At 39.6% G+C, this 21,661-nt stretch overlaps 1 protein-coding gene and 1 pseudogene across 1 annotated transcript; one reads left to right on the top strand and one right to left on the bottom strand.

Moving 5' to 3' along the window:
- Positions 1-346: 346 nt before the first annotated feature.
- On the bottom strand, positions 347-1,836 carry LOC104431813 (annotated as a pseudogene).
- A 10,453-nt stretch (positions 1,837-12,289) lies between these two features.
- On the top strand, positions 12,290-14,829 carry LOC120289993 (transcription factor bHLH3-like). Its single transcript, XM_039305447.1, is given in 3 exon segments — positions 12,290-13,981; positions 13,984-14,128; positions 14,130-14,829. Coding segments are annotated over 3 exon segments (1,500 nt in total). The 5' UTR covers positions 12,290-12,957; the 3' UTR covers positions 14,461-14,829.
- Positions 14,830-21,661: the final 6,832 nt, after the last annotated feature.

Below are 21,661 nucleotides of genomic sequence, written 5' to 3'. Positions count from 1 at the left end.
TTTTTAAAATTAATTCGGTCGTGTCGAAATTCCAAACTTGCATGTTGGAATTCTGGAAACCGAGTGTCAAAAAGTGTTAGAGAGCATTGGACATGTATCGAGTGTCCGACACAACAAGAAAACTTCCAGAAAATGTCGGTACTTCCTAGATTAAAATAATAGTCTATTTTAGACAATAAAAAAAATCAAATAACATATAATTATAAATTGTTGTAGAGTCAATTTCTTTAAGAATTTGTGGCTAACAACAAATTATTATTCTCGCGGTAGTCCAAAAATTGTTACACTAACAAAGCTCGAAACATTATGCAAGGTTAAAACAACAATATTGTACATTACTTTCCTTTCACTTTCTCACCTCAATCCTCACCGGGAACCCACCCTTCATCTTCGAACTCAGGTACGAAATGAACACCGGCTCCTTCCCTTCCTCCGGCACCGGCACCACCCTGAACTGCTGCAGCACCCTGGCCACCATTCTCTTCATTTGCGGCGACACCATTTCCTTCCCCAGACAAACCCTTGGCCCCGCCTGAACACCGGGTACGCGAACGGGTCCCTATTAATGAACTCCCACTTCTCGCTGCCATCCTCCGCCCCTCTCAGCCACCGCTCGGGCCTGAACTCGGGCCAGTCCTTTCCCCATAGCTGCTCCAGCCTCCCCATCGCGTACAGATGGTACGTCACCCTCATCCCCTTCTTCAGCACCGTGCCGTCCTCCAAGACATCATCCCTCACAGCCTCTTTCACGTCAATCGGCACCGGTGGGTAAAACCGCATGCTCTCACGGAGCGACGCGTGCCTGTACACCATCTCTTTCACATCATCATACTCTGCGGCGTGTGCGTTGGACTTCTCTATGATCTCACCCGGGACTTTGGCCTCCACCTCCGGATTCTTGTGGAGCAGCCAGAAGTACCACGTCAGTGCTGCGGACATCGTATCCTGGCCGGCGAGTATGAAGCTGATGACAATGTCAATGATGAAGTCCTCATCGGAGTGGCCTGAGCTCAAGAACTGCAACAGAAGGTCGTCGGCGGCTGACTCGGTCAACAACTTCTCGCTCAGCTCTCTTCTTTTCCCTCACGATTTTCTTCGCAAACTCACGGATTTCGGAGGTCACGATCCGGAGGCACTTCTCGGATCCTACGTTGAAGAAACGCTTGATCCTCCAAATCACGGAAGAGAACTCGAAACCTCCGCTGCTTATCCTCACTGCGTCTTCAAACGCTTCTGCGAACTTCGCCTGTCGAACATGAAATCGTTCTATGAGTGATGTGATTGACCAAAATTTTTGTTGTTTGGCAAGGCTCACCCTAAACTACACGTCTTTTACGTCTGTAATTTAGTAAAATGAGTCCGGACAGTACTTACTCTCGGCTGAGGAAGCGATGGCGACAGATATTCGGCATCGTACCCGAACACAATCTTGCATATGTTGTCAAAGGCGAACCTCTGGAGGATGTCCTGCATGTCTATCACTGACCCGCTCTTGGCGGCAAAAGCCAGGAGAGGCATGAGCCGATCGTTCAGCTCGGCATCGACGATGGTCTCGACAAACTTCTGCAGCGACCGGGTGTTGAATTTGTGGCTGGCGACCTGCCTCTGGAACTTCCAGGACTCACCGTCGATATTGAAGATTTCTTCGCCGAGGATGTCCTGGAGGGTCATCTTGAAGACCTCGCCCTTCTCCTAGTTGTCGAAGTGGGTCTTGAGGATGTGCTGGACGCTGGCGAGATTGCCGGTGAAGACCTGGCGGTTGCAGAGGGGGCGGTGGAAGACGTAGGTCGCCGAGGGGGTGTTCGGACCAGGTCGGCAGTCAGTCGAGCCACCATTTTATGTTGGCGAAGTACGAGGAGTAGGAGCCGACGATAGGGTAGACTCTTGGGAGGTTCTTCGAGGGGGCGGCGACGATGATACGAAGAAGAGGAAGACGACGCTAGTGACGATGAACAGCGATGGGAAGACGATGGAGTGAGAAAGCGAAGGAAAGAGATCAAAGCGCGACATGGCTGAGAAACAGGCGGAGGAAATCATGGTGGGAGTGTGGTGGTTGGGCTCTGAGATCTGAGATCTTTCGTGGGGTTCTTAGGGTTTCATCTGCTTGGAGAGAGGTTGAGATGCTTTTCTTCATTATATAATCATTTTCACACCTTCGAGGCAAATTTTTCCACCATGTTTTGATCAAGGTTCCCATGATATTATTTTGAAAACGTGACGAATCGGCAATCTCCACATTTATCATTCTCTTAAGATAACGAGATTTACTATTTCAGAGCGGAATTTGAAATGCGCTCGCTCCTTAACACTTCTTTGAAAATGGAAGTACATTTTCTGAAGTACTTGTTGACTTTTATGCCATGAAAGTGACCTGAGTGTATCTATGCCTTTCCACTTCGAATTTAACACTATCATTAGACTGATATAATTTGATTTCATCACATCCCAATTAGTCGATGCAATGTTGATACAACGATTGATTTTGCCGGATTAATTCAAACAAGACTTATTAACTAACATAATAGGTTACGTGTGAACGCCGTGGGATACCATAAGTAAACTCAAATTCTTTTTCATTTAGAAACTTCTTCCGATCCCTGTGGGTTGAGAAAATGAATCTTTCTTTTAACTCTAACCAAATAGACAGTTTTTGCAACCGGCCGTGGATGTTTCTAAGAAGCCTACGCAGAGTCCTGTGTCCTGTGCATGCATGGGACCAAGGAATCTCGAAAGAGGTTCCCTCAATGGGGACGTGATCAGCAAGCAATGGCTTCTACGAGCTCGATGCGTGTGCATTCATTATGTGTACTTTGCAATTTGCATGGCAGTTAAGGCAGTTAAAAGACGTCCCGGTGGATAAAGCTAACCGCATCACCGAGCACGAATTGCAGTCACTGACGATGCACCTCGATCTCAGTGGTCGACGGAAGGTAGAGAGAGAGAGAGAGAGAGAGAGAGAGAGAGAGAGAGAGAGAGAGGGGCATGAAGCGACAAGGCAAGAAACATGAGTGTTGTTGGGAAGGCAATGGCGATGAGCTGGGAAACACCAACCCTCTCTATGAGCTCTTGTGTTATGTTAGACACTTCAATGCATGTCTGATACTCGATCAATATGTATAAAAAATCTGACACCTAATTAACTCTTCCAACAGTTTTCGATATGCTAATTTGGAATTTTAACACATGATTTTGACATGTATGAGATCAATTTTGAAAATTTCAATAAATGATGGGTCAAAATGTAAAAAAATTATAGAGGCAGAGGGAAGAACAATCTAGTCTTCTCTTATCTTCTTTTTGACTCTTACTTCCCAAGGGTAATTCACCCCTCAAGTTTGTTTTTTTCTTTTCTTTTCCAACAAGCTATGACACTCGAATTCAAAATGTGCATTGCTTATTATTTTTTTTTTAGGGGGGCAAATTTAATAGATTATTAGACTTAAGTTGAATTTGTCAAATTGAAACAATAGAATTTCGATATTCTATAGAAAATGGGTTGCCCGGGACTCGAACCCGAACTAGTTGGATGGAATGATATTAACAAATGGTGGATTAATGTTTTAAATGCAAATTCATTATGGGCTCTTTTTCTATTATATATTCATTTGTGAATTTGAATCAAATTAATCTAATTAAAATAACCATAACAATTATAAAAATATACATTTAAAATACATGTCTAAATGTGTTGGAATTCTCTATTTTTGAAGAACAATGTGTCGAGAGAGAGAGAGAGAGAGAGAGAGAGAGAGAGAGAGAGAGAGAGAGAGGCCTATATTTTCAAGGGTAGTATTTGTCTTTGCTCTCCCTTATGCTTGGAAAACTAAATACAATCAGTTCACACGTATCATACACCATAGGGGTGAGTATCAATCCAAAGCCTTAGATCGGCCTTACCGGTCCTAGTCCAGTTTCTAAGGGGATTGGGTTGATATTGTACGGGTTAGTTCTGGATTTTGAAACCCTTTACATAATATATAATATATATCATATAATTAATATATTATATATTATATGCTTTTGTTCACTTTAAATTCTAGTGCCTTGTCCTCTATTTCCTTTGCATTTTAGTTTGTTGTGTAAATTATACAATAAAAAAGAAACCCAGCTATAATTCCACCCAAAAAAAAAAAAACAAAAAAAGGCTCTATTTACTCCCCTCAGTCTTGCTTGCCAGCCTTCCCTTGCTAGCCCACTTACCGCTTGCCTTGCAGCCTGCCTCTTCACTTGCCTTTTTCACCTTGTCGCTTGCCTTTATTCTCTCACCTAGCGTGTTTGTTTTTATGGTTTGTTACTTTTAACAAGTGTAAATTTCTGGTGTTATCTTGTCTTGTATTTATGTTTGATATGTATTGATGTTCATAGTTTGGTTGCCCAATGTTGCATTATTAATGAATATGCAATTTAAAGTAGTATGTTTGTCTTTTAAGGATATACAAAGAAATGAAACAAAAGAATAATCGGTTGGTCGTTGGTTGACTCCGAAGCCGAACTGGACCTATAAGGTCAGTTCGGTTCTCGGTCTCAAGCTAAAATTGGAGATCTTAAAAATTGGAGATCAATATTGTGCGGGTTGGTCTCAAGATTAGATGTTGGACCGGTCCAACTCGAATCATGCTCACCCCTAATATGCCATCCTATTTAGGGGTGAGCATGGTTCCAAAGTAGAATTGAACCAGTGAAAACCGCTCCAATTTCAAGTTCTACGTATTGAGGGTAGGTTTCAAGTTCTAAAAATTGAGAAATCGGTTTTGATGGGTAGGTTTAAGGTTTCAAGTGAAACTTGGAACTTGGAACAAGTTTATGTGTTTTTTTTTTTTTTCCTGTTTTATATATCTTTGCACAATCTTGCGATATTCCATAACGTCCGATGATAAGTGTGTAATCTAAAGCTACTAGTTTGAGCTTCCATTTCCAGCAAATCTATGATTGAGACTTAGATAAATATGAGTTGTAACACCACGCCACCACACTCGTCTCCCCCAACCCTCACCCCCCATTCTCCGTTGCGATCTTTGCCGAGCTCGACGTTGGATCCAGGTTGTGCTCGCCACGGCATCGAGCTCTATGTTGGATCTGAGCTCATCGTTGCTTGGAGCTCAACACTACATCTGGGGAGTCATTTTGTTTAATGACTGTTTCTGTAAGAAGTATAAAAACACCGGCGGATTCCCCTTACGTAAATTCCTTATGTACCCAAAAATGAAATGGATCCTACCGAGTAGCCTTGGAGTTTCTCTCTCCTTTGTAATGATTTCATTCCTTCCTTCCTTCCGCAACGTTTCGCAAGAGGCTGCCTGTACAATTTGTCGAAGCTTACACACCAAGAAAATCGAATTGATGGTCCTGCTTCACGGCCAGCAAGACCCGAGAAGATTGACGTACGGGATCGCCGTCCTCTATTTTCCCAACCGATCTCCTTTTTTGGATTTCATTTTGCCCTCTCATTTCAGAACGTATCAAAGCCGGTAAGGCTTCCCAATGATCACCATAAGTTATCACTCCGTGCATCTCTCGTCACTAAAAATAACCCGAAATCCAATTTTGAGTCGGGATGCTTGGACCTCAGTTCCCGGATGTATCGATCGGATTGACGGATTTGAAAAGAACACGAGCTAAAACTTAGGGTAAATGGTCCGTTCACAAGATTATTTTTCATTCGGTGGTGTTCGACAGCACAAAAGATCTGGCCTACCGTAATTTATAAGTATGAAGGAAAATGTCATTTGCACTGGGCTATCGTGCCTTTTAACCCAGGTCCGATGTGTGAAGGAAAGATCCCCATAAATTAGCTTAAAGGGTAAGGTTTTTTCACACATATAAACCGACTATCAGCCCATTTCACAATTGATGAGGGACAACCTCAACAGTTTTCTTGTCATAAGAGTACCCTACAACAATGGATTAAAAATGCTTTCGAAATGTGTTCACTACAGAATTTACTAAAATCAGGATTTTAAAGTAGAAGGCACACGTAAGGATCCAATCTAACTTTACCCGTACGAGAGTTCAAATTTTAATATTGGTGTACGAGAGGGGCGCTAATCATAGGAGTTGGGGACGCAAACACGCACATTATATAGATCATCGAAAGCGAAGCTATATCGCATAAAAACAACTTGCTCCCAAACAAAATTTTGGCTAATGTCCAACCATATGAAATCAAAAGCCATATCATAAGAACAAAAACGTGACTTCCCTCTGTTTATCTAGTTCTTGCAAGTCGGCCAATGCCGGGGGTCATATTGAATTACATAACCTACTCCGCCGGCCGAGCATTTTGATCAAAGGAAAAGGCGAGGTGTTCTTCCATAAAGTATTGCGCATCTTATCTGCTATCCTATGGCATCTTTGCCGCCAAAAGAAAATCATCCAATGATATCTTTGCTTACAGATACTAAGAGAGTGAATTCATTAATTAGAGAAAAGCTAGACCTTTCACCCGTAAGTCATCAAAGCTGGCCATTTCTATATTCGGACTACACGATTCGATTCTAAGTCTCCACAGTATGTGCTTACATTGCAAACGAATCTATTGATTCGATTAGCACATTTATGATTCGATACATATCTATCAATTTGATTAACTTAAACGCTCTTTATTCATACCAAGTGATGTACGATATTTGCTAGTTACGAACAAATTAATAGCGAATGTTGCACTTCACAATGCAATAAAAAGGATAAAAGATTACATCTTCTTATGCATAAAATCATTGCATTGACTTGAAAATAAGATTATATTCATATTGATCATAAATCTTACTCGAAATTTCACATTATGTAACATCAATCATAGAATTTATACATATCTATGACATGCAATACTAATTTTAGGTATTTTATCGGATGTTACATCGAGATTCAGTTCTCGGATTCACGATTTGCAAATGTTATGACAACTACCCCCGCTTTTAGAATTGGTAAAAGTAAGAGGTCAACTTCTTGAAATGAGAAAACCAATTACGTAGGGTTACAGATTGGACAAAATAATGAAAAGTAGCATGAAGTTGCTGTCGTGGTTTAATTAGTGCTAACGACTTCTTGAGAGTAATGAAAGATTTATTTAAAAGGTAATTGGAGTAACAGACATCAAAGGGCCAAAGCCCAAAGTAAGTTGGAGTAAATATGGTATGAACTCATTATAATAAGCGGATTGCATTTTGTCAATTATAAGAAAGGATTAAATTCCAAAACCTGTCGTGTATTGTCTTCTATACGTAACCATTACATGGATGATGTGAACCCCGCTCGCACGTAATTAGATGAGGTGAGCGCCGTGTCAATCCAACATAATTCGACATCGCATGCGCAGCGGTGGGCTCTCGTCAATCGGCTTCATGAAACAATGACTCTCTCGCTGACCCTCCTCTCTCTCCTCCGCTCTCATGTTTGTCCACTTCATCTCTCATCCTCTCTCACCCGCCGGCTGCCATCATGCCAGCACCCTCTATCGCTCGTCGTCGTGGCCCCCAGGGTCTCAACCGCCCCCAAATGGTGGCCCGAACCCTGGATTCGAGGTCCAATGTCGCGGCCGGTAGCTCGTGATGGCAGTAGGGAAGGGCTTTGGACTTGGGGTGATGGCAGTGCTATGGGATCATGAGCTTATCACGCACGGATCCTCTCCCGTCACTAAGGAAAGTAACGATTCTTTTCGTCAGACAAGTAAAAGAACATCGAGTGGAGATGTCATGCCTCATGCCTTCACTTCTGTCTGGGAGCTTAGTGCGTATGGATCCACGAATTATAAATATGTGATGAGCAGGTCTCATACTACGTGAAGTCTAAAGTTCTAATAGTTGGATTGAACTCCTAGAAAATTATTCGAACTCGGCTCGACAACCATTAGAAACCAACTTGATTAATTGCTTAATTTGAATATTTGAAGTTATTGGGGGGCTCTATTCCTAATTTGCCCAACCTATTCACTCCAAGGTCTGTTCATCAAATGACAATGCCCCTTTTTTCCCCGCTAAGAGTCCGTTTGCCTCAAACACAAAATAGTTGCTTTTGGTTTTAAGCTTATAGCTTTAAAAAGGCAGGACACGGCTCGGACATTTTTAGAAGTACTTTATGAACGCCAAAACTTTCCCTCATAGGATTTTGTGAGTTCAAAACCGCAAGCTCCCCCTCTTGAGGCTTTGAGGGGTCTCAGCCTTCCTCTTTATATGTTGCTCACTCACTTGCTCACTTAGCCCATCTCAAATCGGAAAAAAAATTGAAGAGAAGAGAAGCATTTAAGTGGAGAATGCTGCTACTTTTCATAATGTTGGATATATGATGATACAAATGAAGGAGAAGAGACCCTATATATTTGAGCCCCTCCCTTTGATCTAACAATAGAGATCCAAACTTTTCATCTACCATCTTTCCATTCATTACAATCTAGCCAAGACCTAAAGGTCCAATAGTATATCCAGAAATTGGCTCGCAAATCCCCCGGCTGCTCTTTTATATGTGTTATGGGCTGAAGTTCTTGATGTATTTTGAGCGAACATTGTTAAGTAATCAATATCACTCGCATTTTCAACCAAAAAAAGAAAAGAAGAAAATCTACCGTCTTTCCATTCATTATAAGAATTCTCCAAAACACAAGTTGTACGTTACTGATACCAACGTCAACAACAATTTAAAATATTCTAGAAACTCTAGGTTCCCATGAATACGAAGGCTTGTTGGGTCATCTTGGCTACTTACTCGGCCCATCATGCCTGGGATACCTCCGGGTCCACGTAGTTGGCTAGCATATTGACAGATCATCCTGTAAGCATTCCTGAGGAATTACCAAGTGATGCCACCTCTCTTTCTCTCTCTCTTAGCAATTCGACACCAATAAAATGAAGAAGGTGCTTGCACCCGTACAATGCACCTGTCATTTCCCCTCTTAAAGTGATTATTGACTTTCTAAAGCACACATCCAGAATGGAGGAATTCACGTCTCATTGTCCAGGTAACATCCTTAATATCAATAACCAGAGTCCTAAGTTATCATCCTCAAGATTACCCCAAAAAAGGATTGATTGTAAGGACGCCTCGGTATGGCTCCCTAAATCGTTCATAGTGCAAAATTCATGCCTCTCATGTAATTCGCACTATTAATTATTCGCTTTTCCATCAATTGGTTTGCTCTGAGTTCCTGGTATCTTCATTCCAGTCCCCTCCCAAAACAATTTTTGTAGGCAAAAGCGCGTGGCCGGAGCTTGTTGGGCGAAGTGGGAAGGTCGCAGCAGAGATCATCGAGAGAGAGAACCGCGACGTCAGAGCCAGGGTGTTGCCGGAGGGGACGCCGGTGACGAGGGACTTCAGGTGCGATAGGGTTTGGGTTTGGATCGATAGGAATGGGAAGGTTACTCAAGTTCCGCATATTGGCTAAATCGTCTTTCGCCTTGGTTGAACCCCCAGTTGCTGCTCGAGTTTTCTGTGCGGTTGTCGTTGGATACTTTACCTCTCTCTTTCTTCTTGTTAGCTTTAACTCATCAATATAATAGTTCTACATATATATAAAAAATCACGGGTTACTTTCACCATCCACATATAAAGTTTTCGATTCTATCAATTTCAAAATTATTCACGGACTATTTCATGTTAAATGAAAAAAGTATAAGGACCTCCCTTAAAAAAAGTGCGTGGAATAATTACACGGTCAAAAAAAGTCACGAGAATCGGCTACTAATAGTAAACCCTTTTCAAACCTACAAAAATAGTCTTGAATAAAAAAATAGTCTTGAATAAAATAAAAGTAAATGGATGATGGTTTTGAACCATTGATGTCATTTTCCGATCACTTATGTGTAATTGTCATGTTTCTTTATTAGTGGACAAGTTCAATTGTGGAGTACCCTTATGTAAATGTGAAGGGACAATGTCGCATATAATAGTTCGAAAATGTCTCCTAATTTTTTTTTTCTTTTTTGGGATTTATGAGATAGTTACATCAACAAATGTCGCATATAATAGTTCGAAAATGTCTCCTATTTTTTTTTTTTCTTTTTTGGGATTTATGAGATAGTTACATCAACAAATTCATTGCCCTCAAATAATCAAGGATTAATTAGTATTGCCATGGAATAGATAGAGTTGCACTCTCATCTATTCATTTTTCAGTATCTAACGATTTTCAATTTCAATAGAGATGGCAGCTCAACCCGATTTTCAATTTCAATAGAGATGGCAACTCAACTCGTCATGATAAATATTTTCAATGCCAAAGCCCAGTGCTCATAAACCCATAGCACATGGATTTTGAAACTATGATATAATTTCCCTGCTCATGCTCATGGGCAAGGCGAGAATGGATTTAGTCATTTTCACACCTCAATCATTTTAAATACCAAATTTAGTGTTTTTTGTTATATTATTTAATCAGGCAAGTATTTATCATCTTTCCTTGATTGGACAACTGATTGATGATCATATTCTTGCTTTTTCTAGTGATGAACAAAGCACGTTGTTAAGCTTTCTGGTTCTGAGCTCCTTAGCTGTACAGTTATATAGCCTCTTGGTTCAAAGTCAATATAATACTTACCTTTTACAAAAACAAAAAAAAAAAAAAACAAAGCACGTTGCGCCGAATTTGAATAGGGTTTTTCCCTAAATCAAAACTTAATTTCAACATAAACATGGGGCGACATAAAGTGGGGCGGCGGAAGCCCAAATGCCCCATGGGGAGTGGGGATCGGGTGTACAAACTTATCCCTTTTCCGTCCCTTTCAATTGCCATCCCTGACTTTAATGTGACAGCCTAAGATGCTTGGCTTACCACGTAAATGCAAAGAGCATCCCATGTTATCATTAGGCAAGTCTGGCGCACAGCCTTCAATTACGTGCCTACCTGTCCAAAACAAACATTGATGGAAAACGTGTTTTTGCTCCCGTATTGAAAGCTATTTATTGCGAGCGAAATATGAGAGAAGTTTCCTTATTATTACAAATGGGAAACAAAAATAAATGATCAAATACCATGTATCATCTCCACTTTCCAATTCAATGCCATCTTCCTCCTCTTTCCCGTGACACCATTGCGCATCCTCAAACAAAACCCCATGAGGGAAAAGGCTGAATTGCCCTCTTTTCAGACAATGCCATCCACAACTTGAGGTCGTGGTTATGGCGACGTGGTCGGGGTCGTCTGCCGCCAAGCCCACCAAAAAGTCGGGCCCCCAGCTCTAGGTGCCACCAAAGAGAGACATGGAGACCACGTTCAAAGGTGGCTGTGCCGTGAGGGACACGAGAAGAGCATAGTTGAGGGAGGGGAGAGAGAGAGAGAGAGAGAGAGAGAGAGAGAGAGAGAGAGAGAGGATAGATTATCGAAACAAGTGGTGTCTCGAAATTTTTAGTCATATTTCCCATATTGGAATAGTTTCTTTAAGATGATCAAAGAAAAGACTATGCTCAACAAATAATTGCTCATCTCTCTTATGAAGACTAGAAATACATTTCGATGATCCGTTGTCATAATGCAATGAACGTTTTTTTTTTTTGGACAAAAATAGTAAAAATACGAATTCATAATTTATTATTCTTTCTAGATTTTTATTAAAAGGTTCATGATATATTTTAAAACGTGGTTGAAATAATTTTATGTATTACTATTCTCCACGTGCCGGAGGCACTGGTCTCTTACTAGTAGAAATCAAAGCATGGTGCCATACTGATATTTTATTAGCATAAAAATCCAAATGGAGCCCGGATATTTTGTTCCAAGAAAGATAAGAAGACTACTTAAAAAGAACAAATCCATCACGCTGAAGGCCCAAACCTTGGACTTTAATAAGGGAATGGGCCCCTTGAATGCACAAAGTTATTCCAATCAAAACGAACACGTATCATTTTCATAATCTCCTATACCTCTTTGCGTCATCGATTATCTATTGATCTATCTTGTATTAAGTCATAAAATAAAATACAAATATGTTCATTTTGAGGTCAAACCAACAACGCTAATGGTGATTTCGAGAAATCTTTCGCAAGGCTGCTTCGCGCATTATAATTTCCATGAAACGAAATTTGACTAAAAAATCTTCAGAATAATTTTGCCAGACGCCAAAAGAGCTCGAGATAATTCCTAAGATGGTGTCTGCCATGTGAAGAAGCACGTGATTTGTGTGCATTTAGCTCGTAAAAATGTCGCGGTGCTCGCTGTCGCGGGGCGGTAAATTCTGACCGAGAGGAAAAAAGGACAAAATAGCAGCTACGCTAGGGGAAGAAACGACCTCTCTCCGTGCTAACTGCTGACCACAAAGGACGGGGAGGGCCGGTCGAGAATTGGGAAAGTTCGGGGGATAAAAAAGGGTCGGGGACTTGCAAAGGTTTCCTAGTTCCGATCTTGAATTGATTGTTGCTTGCCCAGGAACGCGAATCGACAACTTCCTTTGACTCCCACGTTGTCCGTTCGGGCGACGCCCGAGCGTCTCAAGATCCACGATGGAGCCTCCCGCAAGCGCGGCAGGTACAGTCGGCACCGCGACACTGAGGATGGGTTTGACTCCTTTTCTCGATTAGAACTCTTCTTGGCTTTTTTGTTTCGGAGTACGGGCCTTGCTTTCATTACTCTTCGCGAGAGGCTTCGGTGGGTCTCTGTTACTGCGCGAGCCTGGTTTTTGCTTTACTGGGTCGTCCTCTCGAGATCTCAAATCGATCTGTGGATTCTTTTGAAGATCTGGGTTTTTTCTGGGTGTCCTTGAAATTGGATTAGGAATTGAGGGTTTGAGGTATTCCTGCTAGATTTGTGTTACGTGGGTTTCTAATGGCAGATGGGTCTTGACAAGTGACTGCGAAATACTTCCGCTGAGTAGGCAGATTTGAGGCTCTTGAAGTCTTGGCTTTTGTTGATGCTCTTTGAGAGGCCTCGGAGCTTCACAATTTGTCGGGTATTGTTTCGGTAGAGGTTCGATTAGTCAGTCGCCTGTTCTACTAGGAGGGATTAGGGTTGTCGTTTTGATAGATGTGGAAGCAAAAATGGGTGAGAAGTTTTGGGCAAATGAAGATGACAAGAGGGTGGTTGAGTCTGTGGTGGGCAGAGAGGCGTGCGAGCTTTTGATATCTTCTGGAAATGCTGCATCTGATGTTACCTTGCCTGGTGATTTGGGTGTGCAACAAGGGCTAGCTCAGCTTGTAGAGGGGTCTAATTGGAATTATGCTGTTTTCTGGCATTCTGCAAGCTTACGATCTGGCAGAATCACCTTAATTTGGGGCGACGGACATTGTTGTGACCCAAAGGTTGGTTCAGCTGAAGATGGAAGCTCCCACCAAAATGTCAAATCAGATAGAGTTGAGAAAAAGGAGGAATTGAACAAGTTGGTGTTGCAGAAGTTTCATAGCAGTTTTGGCGGGTCTTCAGACGATAATTTTGCCGCAAGGTTGAATGGAGTCTCAGATGTGGAGATGTTTTATCTGTCCTCGATGTACTTTTCTTTTCAGTCTGATTCTGCATATGGTCCTATGGGCTCTTTGAAGGCCAATAGAGTAATTTGGGCTTCGGACGCACCGACTTGTTTGGATCATTATCAATCGAGGTCATTCCTTGCAAAGTCAGCTGGCTTTCAGACGGTGGCATTTGTGCCTTTGAAAAATGGTGTTGTGGAGCTTGGTTCAGTCAAAGTGATTCCAGAAGAACAAAAAGTTGTAGAGATGGTTAGGACATTGTTGGGAGGTCCTGCTTCTAACAAAACGAAGGTACTTCCGAAAATTTTTGGGCAGGAATTGAGTTTGGGCGGTGTTAAACCTCAATCAGTGACCATCAACTTCTCCCCCAAGGTGGAAGATGATCCCATGTTTCCTTCAGAAACGTTTGACGCACAGAGAGTTGATTCAAATCAATTTCATGGGGGTACATCAAATGGATATCCTAGTGACAATGAGGCCAAACTGTTTTCGCATTCAAACCAAATTGTCATTGGGGGTTTCAGTCCTCAGACAAGAATGTCTGGCTTGGAGCAACACAAGGACGAGTCATCTCACCATGCTGATGACCGAAAACCACGTAAAGAGGAAGGAAGCCTGCTAACGGGAGAGAAGAGCCACTCAATCATGTGGAAGCAGAACGCCAGAGGCGAGAGAAGCTTAATCAGCGGTTTTATGCATTAAGAGCTGTCGTTCCCAACATCTCCAAGATGGACAAGGCATCGCTTCGGCGATGCCATTACATATATCAATGATCTCCAGACGAAAATCAAGGTCCTTGAAACTGAGAAGGATATGGTTAACGGTACGCATAATCCGCAGCTAGTGCCTGATGTTCAGGTGAGACATGATGACACAGTTGTGACGGTGAGTTGTCCCTTGGATGCTCATCCAGCTTCTGAAGTCATAAAAACTTTGAGAAATCATCAGGTTGCTCCAGAATGTGATGTCTCCATGAAGGATGGTGGTAACGAAGTGATGCATACATTTTCCATCAGGACTCAAGTTGGCGGTGCTGAGCAACTGAAAGAGAAGCTTGTGGCTGCTCTTTCAAAGTAATCTCCACTTTTCAAATCCATGCGCGAGGTGAATCTCACCACCTGCCCTGGATTCATTTGTGAGATATTTGAGTGATGTAGGTTGTTGACTAGTACATTTAGGTGCATATCTTGACAGCTAATTGTTTGTATTCATATGTCAGTTGTAAGACAAGCTTGTTAAGTCAAATATGTGGCAGAGTGATTTTCATTGTTAAATTCGCCTGCAGTATGTTGAAGCAGAAGAATAAAAGACGACTTTGATTGTAGTGTTTGAACCTTTGGACTCTGTCACTGTCAGCTTGGTAGCTTTTACTTTCCTTTATTTCTTCACAATGTTCGCTATTTGCCTTTGGATTGTCAAGTTTGATGCACAAAATAAGCACTGATTTATCTTTACGTCAATTTTTCTAATGCTTGGTATGCTTGGGACACATGTTGTGATCTGTGAATTGGTGTTTTTGTGCCAACAGTCGTTCCTCTGATCTTCTGCAAACCAAGTTTGGAGCAGTCACTAGCATAGGGACTGTGGCTGCTGGTGCATGAAGTAGCAGTACTCTGTTTCTTCTCTCGCTTTTCTTCATCTCCTTTTGGTATACCCGATTAGCAGTGACTTACCATGGCCAAAGAATAAAATTAGCTGTGACTTGCATGAGGTAATATTTGGATCATATCGTGAGTTTGTGTTCGATATCATAGAAGCAGCATAGATGCTTTTCCCATATAATCGGAGCGTAGACCGCGTGCAAAAGGAAAAGTTGGGCGATGGGTGAGGAAATTCTCGTACGATGCCTGATTGAAATAGCATAGAGCCTATTATGTGGTAAATAAAAGATCAATTAGCAGCACAAAGTCGCAGATTATGCGAAAACTCGAGGTGCCATCTCGAGGTGCCGTCTGGAATCTCTCCAGGAGTATCAGGTGCATTTAGTTCCTTCGTTTGTGGTGGCGGCACAGAGAAGAAAATTCTGTTCTTGATCCAAGTGGCAACGAGTCGGCAGATACGGTAAATTTCATCGTGAGAACAGAAGAACTTTGTCGATATGACCATTAAGGTTTTGACAATTCCACGCTTCAATTTGGGCTGTTCTCTCTCACGTCTCCACACTTATCTTCTTTTCAATATCGTGAAATTAGGTTTGTCTTCATAAAATAAACATCTTGCGATTAGGGATCTTGCGATTAGGGGTGAGTATGGTCCATATAGAGAGTTTCTCATTAGAATCAAAAGTCGCTCATTAAGGATTGATTCCGAAAAATTGAAATTGAGAACTGTCTATTGGTTTCATGGATTCATTCAAGAATCGGATTGACTTGGAGCCTTGGTTCCTCGGCCCACGGGAACCGATCCTATCAAGCTCACACGTTCAATGCAACATTTTCTGACAAGTCAAAGTAAAGCAAAAAAACAAAAGACTTCCCTATTCTTAGTTGCAAGAATAGTAAAAAGATTGAACTCATATTAAAAGTCGAGAGTCGATACCATAAGTTGATGAACGTTGAGATTGAGAGTCGAAGCCATGAGTGAGAGATAGATAATGACTCATGAGAGAGTGGATAAGACCAACACTTAGTTAATGGGTGTTGAGCTTCAGATTAGGGATTTAAGGATTTTAATTTTTTTTTAAATTTTTTTGTCAAAATTTTTCTTAAAAATTAAATATATATTTATATATTATCAATCCGGTCTGAGTGAGTGTTTAGCGATTCCATACCTAAAACCAAGAACTAGATTGGTAACCAACGGTTCCAAAGAATTGGAATCGAGAACCTGGACTCGATTCCCTTGAAATAGTTGGTTTTGGTCTAGTCTAATCTGGTCCAGTTCTAGGTGATACGGCAGTTCTTGACTTTTTTGCACAATCCCTACTCACCATTTGAGACTTATAAAATAGACAACTTTGATCATTTAATCAAAATTCTATTCTTTTACATGCTCATTTACCATTGTGTTAAATCAATTGATAGACAAATGATATTGATCGATTTTTTGTGCACTCCGTTAGTGATCCGTAATTTTAATGAATGTTAAAGACTATAATAAAGCTATGAAACATGAGGAATCAAGATTTTCAACCGATATTTATAAGATGCACAAGAAATGCATGGGAAGCTCGGGTACTCATTTGAGACTAAATTAGCCACTTTGAGGTCTTATTTGAGAAATTGTCTATTTTAAATCTTTTTGGAGAAACCCTCTTATTTGTTCAACCACAAGTTGGGCACATTATTGAGATATTTCTTGCAGCATTCCACCACTCACTCGCTTGTGTAGATTTGTCTCAACAGTCAAACACCTTCCTTTGCTTACTCGTCGTCCTCACCGAGAAGGACCATCTTCAATAGCTTCATTCCTATCTCCACCTTCATTAGACTTACATACTTATATCGCAATGCACACAAATGGTTGATGGTCAATTTCTAACTTTGAACGAAATTATAAGGAATAAATTAAAGAGATAAATCATGTGATTAAACACACACCAATCCTTGCATATACAAAGCCTCCAAATTATCGCATTTGATAAATCTTTGAATAAAGGCATTGTGTTGTTTGGGGTGCAGCCACTATATCCTTGAAATTTTGTCAAGAGATATTTTTTGATATGTGTAGTCTTCTACAACTAATTTATTAAAGATCTCACCACTGAGGGACTAAATATTGAAAAGAATAAGATTTCATGATTTCCTTAGTAATATTTAGAGTTAATATCCTGAAAAATCCCTACCGGTATATCCGTGACAAATTTGCCAAAAACTATTTTTTTTATCACCAAAAATATTTTTAACAAATTACCAAAACCTGATATACTTATGACAAATTTGCCATATGTTAGTTTCCATTAAGTTTTACCGTTAAATTATTAAGTTGAATGACACGTGACAGTTGACTCGTATACTATTTGCGATTTTACTCTCCATTTATCACAATTATACAATTTTTGTGATTTTTTGTGGTATTAATCCAATTTAACGGATGGTATATTGATAACAAATATATCAATTTAGGGTTTTTGACAGTAGAATAAATAAATTAGTTTGGGGCAAATTTATTATAAGTATACAAGTTTGGAGTTTTTTATGGTTAGTTAGGGTAAATTTGTTATAGGTGTACCGGTTTGAGGTTTTTTACAGTCAAAAAATTAGTTTGTGATAAATTTGTCACACGTGTACCAGTTTTGAATTTTTCATGGTATTAACCTTAATATTTATTAGGCTTGCTATTGGTAAAAAAATTACTTTTAGAATATATTTATACTCTTAAAAAAAGCTTCTATACATTTTTTTATATTAAATTTTCAACAGTACAGAAGATTGATTGTACATTAATATAAAAGATTAATTATTAGAAAGCAAGCTCCCTTGGAGTGGAAGAAACTTAATTAGTGCTAGACTGTTAAAAGGATCGTAATTAACCCCATATATATATATATATATATATTAAATTTCTCTATAATAATCAATTCTTTGATTAAGTAATCACTTTTTAGAGAGTACTTCTTTGAAGGGGAAGAGTACCTTGTTTTCACATTGAAGAAATCGTCCATTGAGTTGGCGATGAACCAAGCAAGATCTCCACCATTGTATCATTAGGAACAACATGATGGCTTCAATTTCCATAGCTCTCGGCAATAGTGATGCAACGAAATTTTGATTGTGAGAAAATTTGGTTTCTTTAATCTTTATGATTTTCAATTGTATGAGGTAGACGTCACTGTGAAATTGATTGGAGTGATTGATGTAAAGGAAACTATTGGAAACTTGAGCTATGATTGAAGGGTGAATTGTATTATGTCTATTTATAGAGATGTTATATGTTTTTGTCGAACTGAATCCACTTAGGATTCTAATTACAATTAGAGTTGAGGCAGTTTCGATTGATAGACAATGATATTATAATTTATACCAACTTAGGACCTTTCTAGGTACATTTCCGAGGCAATAGGAATGGGAAATATGACAATTTGATTATTTATACCAATAGTAAAGTAGTCAACTTTGAGGCAATTGTCTATTAGCTGATTTAGTACAATCGATTATACAACTGATATTTGATCAATAGCACTTCGCCATTTAAGGCAGTTATAAAATAGGCAACTTTGATCATTTAATCAAAATTCTACTCTTTATATGCTCATTTATACCAATTGTATTAAATCAGTCGATAGACAAGTGACATTGATTGATGGTCTGATTTCCAGTTGTGAACAAAATTATAGGGAATACATTATAGAGATAAATAATGTAATTAAACATGTACCAATCCTTGCATATACAAAGCCTCCAAGTTATCGAATTTGATGTAGCTTTTGAATGAAGGTATCATGTTTCTTTAAGGTGCCACCACTATACTAATTGTTGATATATGTAGTCTTCTTCAGCTAATTTATTAAAGATCTTGCAACTGCAGGGACTAAATATTGACAAGAATAAAATTTAATGATTTACCTATTAATATTTATCAGTTTGCTATTGGTGAAATCGTCATTTTGAAAAAGTGCAGAAGCTTCTATTCCTTTTTATTATAAAATTTTATGCAGTATATATGGTCGAGTGTACACTAATATAAAATATTAATTATTTATCTAACGAAAAGCAAGCTCCATTGGAGTTGAAGAAACTTAGCGCCAGATTGTTAAAAGGAACTTAATTAACCTTAGACTTTTAATTTCTCTACAATCATCAATTCTTTAATTAATTAATCACTTTTTAGAGAGTTATTTTCTAAAGGGGTAGATTAGATTGGTACATTATTTTGTATTGAAGAAATCGTCCATGGAGTTGGCGACGACCCAAACAAGAATCTCCACCACCATATCATTAGGAAGAACATGATGACTTAATTCTCCATAGCTCTCAGCAATGGTGACGTGACGTGATTTTGATCATGAGAAAATTGGGTTTCTTTAATCTTTTGATCTTTGATTATACGAGGCAAAAGCCAAAGAAATACGCTGAAATTGATTGGAGTGATCAATGTGAAGTAAACTAGTCGAAACTTGAGTGATGATTGAAGAATGAATTGCATTATTTCTATTTATGGAGATGTTATATGCTTATTTTGAACTGAATCCTGTTAGGATTCTATTTACGGCAATTAGATTTGAGGTAGTTTCGATAGATGGACAATGATGTTCATAATTTATATGGAATTAGGACTGTTTGAGGTACTTTTCCTAGGCAATAGGAAATAGGAAATAGGAAATTTTGATCATTTATACCGGTAGAGAAGTAGTCAATTTTGAGGCAATTGTCTATCCGGTATGAACATTTCGTAGGTCTTCAAGGATCAAATTGATGATCATAAGATCCTATGAAAAGCCACTGTATGCAAGTGCATGAGATTAGGGGCAAACGTAAAGAAAAAGACCTTGAATTCAAGCACAATGCATATGGGATTAGAATAATATATGATATACAATGCAACTAGAAAGTACAGCAGTAGAAATGGATCCCCAACATCCAATGTCATATCTATATATTCCATTTTAATGAAATCTTGAACTTCCAAAGATGCGGTTTGCCCTATCTCCATTTTCATTGAAACATTAAACATCTCCAAATCTAAAATACTTTTCCGGGTTAATACCTAGTATCAAATCATCAACTATCACCTTCTTTAGTGCAGTAGTCTGTTTTGTAGATTACAGAAATAATAATGCTCATACACTGATTATCCGTATCCATTGATAAGTGTCATATTCCACTAAGCAAAAGCTTGCTCTTTAAGCATTATCCATTGCAAGAATGTCAGCAAACAATGGCAGAATCTCCTGAGAAGTACTGCAGAAGGTGTGTTCCTCAGAAGTGTTTCAAAGTTCGGCATCTCTCAGCAGTAGTGGAATTGACTAACCCACAAATAACAAAGAGCAAAACCAAGTCTCATATCTTCAACAAAGACTCTCAGTGTCATTAGCAATCTCAATAAAAGACCATGAAACGTGAGGGCCTACTAGAGGCCCAGAAACTGATTGCGTCCTACTTAGCTAGCACTACCACACTACCAAAACAAAACTTCAACAAAGGACAACACGAACGTCAAAAAATATATTAAACAAAAATTGTCAAGCAGAGCAAGAGAGAACTGGAGAAGCAAAGCACTCAAAGCTCATCCGTCCATCCAGCGATTCAAACGCGCGAAACGAAGCACGCGCCAACAAGGCTAATGGCACGAGCAAGCCGCAAAGGTGAAAGGGTACTGTATGGACTCATGCCATCGAGGAGCAATGTTGAGGCCAAAATCAACGCCTGGGAACTAGATTTTCACAGGGTGAGGCTGAAGCCCATCGACCTTTGAGGGAGTGGCAGAGGCGTCTCAGAGGCGAGCAGTAGAGGCGGCTCGGAGGCGGCTCGGAGGCAAACGAAGGAGGCAAGCAATAGAGGTGGGCGAGTAGTTGAGAAAGCTTTGTGTTTAGCCTTTTTAGGTTATCCACCGGAGCCACTTCATGTTGAAATGTGTCGAAAATGGATGAAATGTTCTAATCCATTTTCGATTCATATAAATTCAGCTAAAATTTATTTGACCAATTTTAGCTGGTTTTTTATATTTTTATTACTCACATACAATCCATTAACACAAAATATGAGTGAGAAAGTGGGTCATTTTGAGAAGTGTTTTGAATGTTGATTTTCTCTGCTTAGAGACAATTAGAAAATTATGAAAGCATGAATGGGTCAACCGCAAGAATTGAATATTAGTTTTCTTTCATGTTTCATGCACATGACGAGCGCATCAATGCCAATGGAGTGGGCTTCTTGATAAGATGTAATTTTACATCTGAAGTTGGTTTGAGAGTTAGGGTATTACAAAGGTCGAGTCAAGGAATGGGCGTCGCGACTAAAAATCAGGTGCACCACCTAAGTTTAGACTAATGGACTAATAAGTTTTTAAACTTAGCTTGGGCTCTCCCAAGCTCATACCAATTACGACTTAAGATTCAAATATTATGATTATTATTTAGGAGTCGCCTCTAATTAGTTTATGGTAGGTTGATTAGACACCTAAGTAAAATAACGGAGAATTATTTTACTCTACGAAATAGAGACTAAGGTTACATGGACTTGGTTACATTAAATTTCTCTAATGTCTTTCCATACCATTTCTTTTTAATTTCAAAAATATTTTTATAAGCGACTTGAATTTATTTTAACCTAAATTACTATAAGCAATTGGGTGATCACATAGATGCTCAATCATTGAATAAACATTGAATAAAATAAAT

The sequence above is a fragment of the Eucalyptus grandis genome, chromosome 11 (assembly GCF_016545825.1).
Source record: "Eucalyptus grandis isolate ANBG69807.140 chromosome 11, ASM1654582v1, whole genome shotgun sequence".
Lineage (NCBI taxonomy): Eukaryota > Viridiplantae > Streptophyta > Magnoliopsida > Myrtales > Myrtaceae > Eucalyptus > Eucalyptus grandis.
The sequence above is the reverse complement of the archived record's forward strand: the minus strand, read 5'-3'. Positions and strand labels throughout refer to the sequence as shown.